This window comes from Sminthopsis crassicaudata, chromosome X, assembly GCF_048593235.1.
Source record: "Sminthopsis crassicaudata isolate SCR6 chromosome X, ASM4859323v1, whole genome shotgun sequence".
Taxonomy (NCBI): domain Eukaryota; kingdom Metazoa; phylum Chordata; class Mammalia; order Dasyuromorphia; family Dasyuridae; genus Sminthopsis; species Sminthopsis crassicaudata.
The window spans coordinates 85,708,983-85,719,381 of NC_133623.1; the positions used below are offsets into that span (position 1 = coordinate 85,708,983).

The 10,399-nt window shown below is 41.5% G+C and overlaps 1 protein-coding gene across 1 annotated transcript in view; it reads left to right on the forward strand.

The window, feature by feature from the left end:
- LOC141548487 (eppin-like) overlaps positions 1-9,317 on the forward strand; it is a 274,723-nt gene extending 265,406 nt beyond the window's left edge. The window contains exons 6-8 of the mRNA XM_074277421.1: positions 6,019-6,150; positions 6,864-7,031; positions 8,664-9,317. Coding sequence (XP_074133522.1) covers positions 6,019-6,150; positions 6,864-7,031; positions 8,664-8,692 — 329 coding nt within the window. The 3' untranslated portion in view covers positions 8,693-9,317. The remainder of the gene's footprint in view (positions 1-6,018; positions 6,151-6,863; positions 7,032-8,663) is intronic.
- Positions 9,318-10,399: the final 1,082 nt, after the last annotated feature.

Below are 10,399 nucleotides of genomic sequence, written 5' to 3' on the forward strand. Positions count from 1 at the left end.
GAAGAGAATGAGAGGAAAAGAAATGGAGGCACCTATTGCAGAAGAGTTTCTCTAGTTTTGTCACAAAAGGCAGGAGATCTAAGGGATGTTTGGATCATATGAGGCTGTTTGAGGTTGGGGGTCCAGAACATGTTTGTAGTCCATTAGGAAGCAGCCAGGAGAAGAGGAAAGACTGAAGATCAGTGAATGTGGGTATGATAAAAGGTGCAGTTTGCTGGATGATAAGATCCGATGCTATTGCTTGTGTATGCAGAGGGGTTTTCCTTAGTATGTAGAAGGGCTGCCTAATTACGTGAGAATGCAGTGAAAAGGGAGATAGTGGCATAAGATATGTAGGTGGTGTCTCATTACAGCCACAGAATTTTTAGTAAACTGAGTTAAAGTTATCAGCTGACAGGATAAAGGAAGAGAAACTGGAAACTTTGAGGAAAGATGAAAAATTTGAGAATGGCTTTTGTGATGAATGGGATCATGAGTAGCTTAATATAAAAAGGAAAGAGAAACCACTTGAAGTAACGTAACATAAAATTGTAGAGAACTCAGTCATTATCATTTCCTGATTTTTCTCCAACTTTACTCAGTAACATGTGTGGAGAACAAAAGTAGCAGATGGTGGGGATAATTCAAGGAAGAAACTTGGCTGTGCAAGACAAGGAAGGGCACAAGAGGCTCAAGAAAAGATGGAAGTTGAGAGTTTAACTAGTTCATCAAAGGGTCAAGATGAAGAACAGAGGAGAGTATAACTAGTGCAAGGGTGATGGCCTAGGAAAGAAACAAGAAGTATAAGAATTGATGTTTGTTATGATTTGGGGGTTGCTAGGCAGAGCGAGAGGTAGAATGATGATAGATTCTGATCAAATAAGGGCATTTCATAATTCTCCAAAGTGGAAATGTCTTATTTATAGGTGATGGCAAGATCAAGGACATGACTAGGTAGTGCAGGAGGTCATGTGAAATGAATAAACTGAGGACATCTGTAAGTTTAGGGTGTTGGAGACACTATCATCATGTAGGCTGAACTTACCTAATAGAAGGGCAGAAGTTGAAGAGAAGAGAAAGACTGAGCTAGACACTGAATACATTAATGAAAGAAGGAATGTGTCCTGGAGGCCAGCTACCAGATTTTAGATGAAATGGTAGATAGGGAATGAGTGAACTTCAGAGGAGAAGCTATTGAATGATGATGGAGAAGGAGAGTCTGGAGGTGACAATGGAAAGCAAGGCTTATTCTGATTCTCCCACCTTAATTAATGAATGGATGGAATGAGTGAAAGTATAATCAGTGCTTGAAAGAAAAGGCTAGGGAGGTGATGTCATCAAGAGGGAGACAGGAAGATCTTTGTCTGTGGGAAAGGGAAAGATTTAAGGTGAAAGCAAGTTTTGTTACCTAGGGAGTTGGCTTGGCAGAAGGCACAGTAGAAGAGGTGAGCAGCTTTAAGTGGGACACTGAACTATCTGGTGCAGGATGGGTGGGGGGAAGGGGAAAATGGAGAACTTAAGTGGTGTGTTGAGGGTGGAGAAAGGGAGAGCAGAATTAGTGGAATAGAAAAGGTATGATCAAACCAAGTTTGTTAATCATTAAGGAATGATTTCAGATAGGTATTTATTGTCCACTGAGGTGTAACCTCAGGGTAGAATTTCAGTACAAGCAGTAACAGATAGACCTCCATTTCCTTGCTATGTTTTTTTTTTTTTTTTTTTTTTTTTCCATTATTAGCCTTGAGGTTCTTGACCTTTAATTCCTCCATATAAATTTCAATATTATTTTATCTATTCCATAAAATATTGCTTTGGTAATATAATATGGCATTTAATGAGCCAATAAATATGAATAACATTGTTACTTTTCTTATATTGGTTCAACATATTACTGAGTTCTTAATATTCTCCAAAGTATTTAGTTCTTTCTTTATTTCCTCAAAAATGTTTTATAGTGAGATTCATATAATTCCTGGATTATTTTGGTAATTATATTCCCATAATTTTTACAATGCCTATACTGACTTTGAAAGAAATTTGTTCTAACTGCTTTTGTTTTATTTATGTACTAGAAATTGCTAATTTATGAGTATTTATTTTATATCCTGAATTTTTACTGAATTTATCATTTCATATAAGTTTTGGCTGACACTTCAGAAATTTCTAAGTAAATAAAAAAATCATAAAATCATAAAAAAGAGCAATAATATTGTTTCTATTATTATGCTTGCTCCTTTATTTTTTCTTTCTTGCCCTATTGGTATTGCTAGCATTTTTAGCACAAATTAAATAGGACAGATGTTTCTGGTTGTACAAATCCAAATGCAGCCATCCCTCTTTATCCACCAATACATGAGAAAATGAGCTTTGCACTTTTTTATGACAGCCCCCACAGATATAGGAAGTGCCAACAACAATTAATATAACTCTTAACCAGCCACCTTGTTACATTTGCTCAAATCAGGAAGGTGTGCATAATATTTTGTACTCCCAGAACCATTATCATTTTTTTCACAAGTACCTGACCTATAACCAGGGGCATCCACAGGGAGCAGGGAACTTGATAGGAAATGTCTCTGACTTCCTTTATCAACCTTCAGAAATGAGTGATCCAATATAGTAGAAAGTTCCAGGGAGTAAAAGATGTATTCCTAAGAAGATAGTGGAGATATTCAGATTGGTAGGACAGGAAACCATTGGACACTAATCATCAGAAGAAGAGAAGGAATTGGGGTGGGGAAAAAGGAGATCACCTTTAATTATGTGTTTGTTTAATCCACAAATGAAATTGATTGATTAATAATGCCTGTCTCCTATTCTTTTCCTTGATGTTTTCCTTGATTTACTGATTTGTGACTTGTCTCATTGTTGTTGCTTGTCTTTCTTTCTCAAAGGGGACCAATGGCATTAGAAAGGTGATGTTTGCACTTGGATTTAAGTGAGGCAGGGCTGTGCAAAGTCACCAGCCTCCCTCTCTCCTCCGGTCATTTAGGCCCAGTGTTACAATTCAGATCAGGGTGGACATCGCTCTCTTCAACAATGAGATGATTCAAACCTGTTCCAATTGTTCAGTAAAGAAGAGAATCAACTACATCCAGAGAAAGAACACTGGGAAATGAGTGTAGACCACAACATAGCATTTCCATTCTTAATGTTATTGTTGGCTTGCATTTTTGTTTTCCTTCCCAGGTTCTTTTCTTTCTCTAGAGATGCAAATTTTCTTGTGCAACAAGATAACTGTATACATATGTATACATATATTGGATTTAACATATACTTTAACATATTTAAGATGTATTGGATTACCTGCCATCTGGGGGGGGGGAAGGAGGAGAAATGTTGGAACAGAAGGTTTTGCAAGGGTCAGTGTTGAAAAATTACCCATGCATATGTTTTGTAAATAAGAAGCTATAATAATAAAATAAAAATAAAACAAACAAAAAAAAATTTCAGATCAGGACAACTGGAGATGGCAGCAGATGAAGCAGAAGCCTGGTCTCAGTAGTTCTCCACTGGCAACTGGCCTTTATTTTAATATGTATGTTCATATTGAGGATATGATTACTCCTGGTGCAGCCCTGGTCTCAATCCTCCAAAGGACTTTGCCACAAAAGCAGAATCCACTAGTGAGTTTGACCCAGGGGGCTGCCTCAGCAGGGAAACTTGTGGTATGCTGAGTTCGGAACCCAGGAATATGTGGTGGGCAGATGCAAGGTTTTCCATTAAACTCAGCCCAGGTTATGCAACTATACACACACACACACACACACACACACACACACACACACACACACACACACACAAACATGCATGCATACACTTTTATTTACCACTCTTCCACCAGAAGAACATTTACCCTGTGCCTTGTGATTTCTGTATGAAGAATTTCAATCCACCATCTGACAGCTGGCCAACAAGCCAATTCCCCTGGAGTGGAGAGAGCAGTTTTGGATACATTAGCAGATGCTTTAATGGCAGTGAGCACATCTTTTCTGCATTCTCTTACACAAATAACATCTTCAAAACATCAATCAATGTCACAGGCCAATGTAGAGCCTCTTCTCTATTCATGTTTCCTCCTCAGCTTTGAGAGAAATCAGCACCAGAAATTAAACACTGTCCTTATGGTTATGCAAGCATTTCCTCCCAGTTGTAAATGTGGAATGCCTACTCTTATACAAAGCTGGAAGGCTTAAGGCTTAATTATTTCCACTTGTAGTGAGAATAGGTTGCTGAAACTGTCCAAATAACTGTACAGAATACATGAGATTGCAGAGTCTACCTGCCAAGAGAAAGTCAGGACCTATGTGAGGACAATTACAAAACACTTTCTACACAAAGTCAGATCTAAACAACTGGAAGAATATCAAGTGTTTGTTGGTAGGCCAAATTAATATAATGAAAATGACATCTACCTAAATTAATCTGCTAATTCAGGGCCATACCAATCAAACTGCCAAGAAACTATTTTACATAGCTAGAAGACATAATAACAGAATTCATCTGGAAGAACAAAAGGTTAAGAATTTCAATGGAATCAATGACAAAAATGCAAATCAAGGTGGCCTACCTGTACCAGACTTAAAACTATAAGTCAGTGATCAGCAAAATCATTTGTGTGGATTCTCCCTTGTATCAGATGGGTCATATGGAAATAGACAATTCTCTTTGACCCAGATTTGGAAGCTAATTGTCACATACCTCAAGACCCTCGTTATAAGATGGCCCACCTCTCATTGTAACATTTGTTCTCTCATTAATTGTCAACTAATCAGAACTGGTTGCCACCCTTAGGAATATCCACTCATCCAAGGGCATATAATTTCCAAGCCCACCTCCTTGAAGGGTCTTTGGCATTCAAAAATTCTGTTAATAACATGTTGATATTATTAAGAATATGATTAAGTCACTCAAAGACTCTTAACCTTTTTTTAAATGCCACAATAGGAATTAACAGGAAGATAATGAGGAGCTATTTCTTTTTTTTTTTTTTTAATTCATTTTTCCAAATTATCCCCTCCCTCCCTCTACTCCCTCCCCCAGATGACAGGCAATCCCATACATTTTACATGTGTTACAATATAACCTAGATACAATATATGTGTGTAAATACCATTTTCTTGTTGCACATTAATTATTAGCTTCCGAAGGTATAAGTAACCTGGGTAGATAGACAGTAGTGCTAACAATTTACATTCACTTCCCAGTGTTCCTTCTCTGGGTGTAGTTATTTCTGTCCATCATTGATCCACTGGAAGTGAGTTGGATCTTCTTTATGTTGAAGATTTCCCCTTCCATCAGAATACATAATGAGGAGCTATTTCAAGAAAAAGGAAGAGAATGAGGTGAAAAGGAGCAGGGTGTGTTGGTGTCCATGAGGCTGGGAAGGAAGGGCTTCAAGAAGTCCCTTGGCCTCCCACTGCACATGTGACTCAGATTAGTGCTGCCCCTAGCCAGGGACTGGGGGAACATTAAGGAATGCCCAATCAGACTCTTCCGGGAGGTTGGTGTAGGCGGGGTTCTGATGTAAGGTCACAGCCCACGGATAGTTAGGCTTGGATAAACTGCCTGGAGAAACAAGTCCCAGGGCAGTCCAGGTTGAGAAGTCAAGAAGGCAGACAGCAAAGTGGGAGAGGCTGTGAAAGAGAAGAGCCTTGTCTTCTGCCACCACCCAGCACCATGGGCTTTCTGAGTTACCTCTTCATGTTTACGCTGTTCATGACCCTGAGTCATGACTACCACTCCTTGGCTTTCTTCAGGTTTAAATCCGGCTGTAGGTGATGGGGCAAATGATGGGGGAGGAGTTTTACCCACCCCTAGGGGAGACTTCTAGACCTGAGATGGGGGCCAGTGGGAGATGGGGAAGGAACAAATTCGGATGGGAAGGGAGACATTGCCCCAACTCCATTGAAGCTCAGAAATTTCCCCCAAGTTTCCTTCAGATGCAAGTATAGAATGGGAGAGAGAATAAGAGTGTTGGGAAGGGGAAGGGGAGAGAATGATTACCGAATGAGTCTTTCTTACCATGCTCTGCCCTAGGGTCATGCCCCAAAGTCAACCTGAAGTGCAGTTTCAAATCTCCCAGTACTTGCACCTGGCACAGGGATTGCAGAAGCCCACAGAAATGTTGTCCATTAAACTGTGGAAAGCACTGCTTAAGCTCCAGTGATGGTAAGTAATTTCCCTTCCTTTTTCCCTCTAGCTAGTCAGCTCTCAAGCATTTCTTAAGCCCTTAGAAGACCCAGAGAGCTGGGATGAGCATAGGAATGATAGGAAGTTTAGATAAGTGCCTGTCTTCATGGAGATTTCTGCAGTCGACTGGGTAAAACAAAAGTATAGACCCAGAATAAACATCACTGTGAATTTGGGAAATGCCCAATGTAATCTAAGAACCAAGAGAGAAAATGACTCCGGAACCAGAGAAGACTTCATAGAAGAGATGGCATGTGAGTTGGGCTTTCAAGGACAGGTAGGAATTTAATAGGAGAAGGAAACAGTGCCCCCTGCTCTCACTCATACAGCAGGATGCCTATTTCTGCTAATGAGCCCGGGTAATGGACCCCATTCTCACTGCTGCCATCTCTAGCATTCAAGACCACTGGGCTCATGATATGGTGCAGGCCTCTTGGATCCTGTGCTGCAAGCTGAGGAAACAGATATGAGGAAAAGGAGCTCGGCTAAGGGGAGGGGGGGGGAACACTTGCATCCTGCCTCCAGCTCTTTCACTTTGGACCTGGGCTCCTGGGACCCAGTGGGTTCCTGCATTCCTGGTAAAGACTCAAATAGAATAATCAGCACTGATGATGTTGGGGATGGGAAGAGGGAGGCCAATGTTAATCCTCAAGCTCTTTCCTTGTTCCTCCAACTCTCTAATCTCATTTCAGACCCTTGTACTGAGAAGCTGGAAACTAAGCCTTGCTCCAGCCCTTTGAACCAATGGTACTTCAGCACTACGAAAAATAGATGTGTCCCTCTCAACAATGGCATATGTCCTGAAGGCAGGAACAACTTCAAGACTTTCGATATTTGCAAGAAGACCTGCTTGGCATTTGGTAAGGCCGTAAAAGGCATTTGTAAAGCATTTGGGAGGCAGTAATGTGGTTTGAGGGAAAGAGTTCCAGACTTTGAGCCAGAAACCTGGGGTCCAATTAGGCTCTGGTCCTGATTAGTTCCTGGCCATTGTGTGGACAGTTGTCAGTGGGTCCTTTGCAAAGCAAAGAGGGGCCCTCATTCTCTACTCCTGTCAGAGACCATGCACAACCTTATCCACTCATGCCCCTTCCATGAAGGTGTTCATAGATCACAGCCATAGGGACATAGCTGTTTCTTAGACCAGTGGATTCTGCCTCAAGGCCAGAGCTGACTCTCAGCTTGGGCTGCTGCCAGGCTTAGTTTTGCAAAGGCCTCCAGGAATGGGGCTGATTCTCAGAGAAGCCAATGGTGTTGTCCCTTCTGAGCCCACCTGTGTACTTCTTAAGGGGATTGTTTGGTGGGAACATCTTGTGTACACAACAACATTTCACTATCTCTGATAATATCCACTGTGGGAAATGCAATGGTTCCTACTGAATAATCTCTTCCTTTGCAAAATAATAATAATAATAATAATAATAATCTCATGTTGATTAGAATAAAAAGGAGGCATCTAGTTGCAAACAAAGCAAGGGTAGTGAGATATCTCCCAAAGCAGGAGATCACCTCCTTCTGTGGAATATGTACATGGGAAATGCAATCTTTTTTTGGAGCAGGTGACTCTTTAACTGACTCTTGGAAGAGCAGGAGGATGTCAGCAGTCAGAGATAAGAGAGAGGCAGGAAGTCTTAGAAATTAGAAAGTTAGAAACTTGTCCATTCTAGAAATTGGGAATAATATCAATGACTCCATCAACATGCATACCATGACTACTACATGCCAGGACATCTGCTATGTGCTTAGAAGGCCAAAAAGCCAGAAGGCAAGCTCTTGGCTAGCCTTCTCAAATCTCTTAGTCTAATGGGGGAGATACTATATCCACAACTCCAGGGAAACATGCTACATACAGGAGAAATTAGAAAGTCCACAGAGAGAAGTGCTAGGATTAAGGGGATGGAGAAAGGCAGCCTGCCAAAGGTGGGATTGATCTGGGATTTGGTGGACATCAAGGAGCCCAGGAGGGAGAAGGGAGGTGAGGGACAGCCAGGAAAATTGTCCAGAGTGGGGAGATGAATGGTCTTGTGTGAGGAATAGTTAAGAGGCCAATAGCACTGGACCAAAGAGTCCTTGGGGGCATGTCATATAAAGAAGATTGGAAAGGGAAGGGGAAAAGATAGCTTCTAAATGGCTTTGAATGGACCAAAGGGAATTGATATTGGTTCCTGGAGATGACAAGGAGCTACAGGAGTTTACAGAGTCCAGGGGTGGGAAGGATGGGGGATGACATAATCTGCAAAATCTGAGCAATGTCAAAAGGGTGAGGAATCAGAATGGATCGATGGCATGTAGAGATGTCCATGTGGCTTAAGTCATTCAATCCATGATCTAAAGGATGGTGAGATAAAGTTAGACTTCTTCCCTGTGGAGGGGCTGGGAGGAGGCGGTCTGGGCCTTTGGGAGAAAGGTCTTGGAGATGAGAAATCTGTATGTTCTTCTGGGACATAAAGTGCCAGTAAACCTCCTTGAGCTGAATCTTTCTTTTTTTCTTCTAGGACATGGAGAGCCAGTAAAGCAATATTAGCTGGCAGACTAACCATTTACTGTGATGGGTTAGGCAAATGGGTCCCTCTGACATGCTTCGGCAATCTCCCCGTATCAGAGAATAGAGCATCTCACAGCTACCGAGCACTTTGGGCATCATCTTGTCTCCTGCCCACTTCTCCAGAATCTCCTCCTCAACATCCTATTGCAAGCAGGTCTCCAGCCTCTGCTTGAAGGCCTCCAGAGATGGGGAGCTCATTCCCTTCTGAGGCTACCATTCCATTCTTGTATATCAGGAAGTTTGATCATATACACAAAGTCCCCCAGAAAGTCAGCCCCAAATCACAGATTAGATTCCCTCATATCCTGACTGACACTTCTTAGAGGTGTGAGCCTGGGCCAAGCATTTCCCCTTTACTAGTCTTATTTTTTTCATCTGTCATGTGAGGGGTAGAATTGAGGGCTTCTGAGCAAGGTGGATTTCACATTATGAGCAGATAGAGTGAAATGACTTGTTAGGGTCACACAGCTAAAAAGTGAGGGAGAAATGAACCCCGTACTGCTCGGTATCCAGATAATGCTCTTTCCTCTATACCATGTTACCTTTCTTAAGTCCTTTAAGAATTATGTTTTTCCTAAGTTGAAATACTCTTTGTTCACGTGAATAAAGCATTTTAAAATGAAACTTTGAATCTTGATTCTTTGTTGTCAGGTAAAGAAAAAAGAGAATGGCACTACTGCAAGTGATCCCCAAAATGGTTGAGGAAAATGAAGCAAGGGAAGGGAGAACAAAAGCCATTTCTCTCCTACTAGTACAGAAAATGATCTGATGTCCAAGAGGATGAAGTCCTTTGTCCATCCTAGTCTAGGGACATCTCTCATATAATCCTGTTGTGACTTTAGTTCTTTAGCTACAGGATTCCCCTCCTCATTCCCTTCTCTTTTAAGTAGCATGCTGGGATCTTCCCTCTCTAGCTAGTCAGCTCTTAACCTGAAAGTTAGCAGCTCTTGACCCAAGAGAAAACCACCAAGTTTGGAAACTTCCCTTCCTCAAGCTTGCACATGACTGGCCTGTAGGTAGAAAGGTAAGACAAAACAGTTAGGAACAGATTCTAAAGCCTCCCACTGCAATTTGTACTATAAATCCCCATTACTTCTTGTATTACTAGCCGTTTTAGAATTCCTTCCACCAAACCCTCCCTAAAAGTATAAAAAAGAGAAGGCTGTAACATCGAAGCAGTCCAGAAGGAGGGTCATCTCTATATCTCCTTTATTGGTGGTAACCTTACCAGAATTGAGTTGAGCCTAATGTTCACTTACAGCCGATTCCTTCTGACATCCAGGGGCCATGAATGTGGGGAGCCTTTTGGTTGAAGCAAGTAGTGAGCTCCCTGTGTGAAAGAAAAAAGACAAGCATGTAGCAAACTTCATCTCCTCCAAGGTTTTTCTGGGACTTGTGACAAGTCTCAGTGGCTGACTGCTGCCCCCTGACTCTGTAACTAAGAAAGTCAGCATTTTCTGGTGTTCAGGGTCTCTCTTGCCCTATACCTTTTGTTTGAACAAAATTAGTTCAGCCACCTTATTGACCTGTCATTGATTTATTAGAGTCAAGAACAATTTTAGATGTTAGAAACCACAACATCATACATTCTGCCTTCTGGGAGTAAGAACCATGTGTGGACTCCATGGAGTCTGCAGCACAAGAATGAGTGTCCATAACTGAGTAGTATCCCCCCTTTTCCCAGCT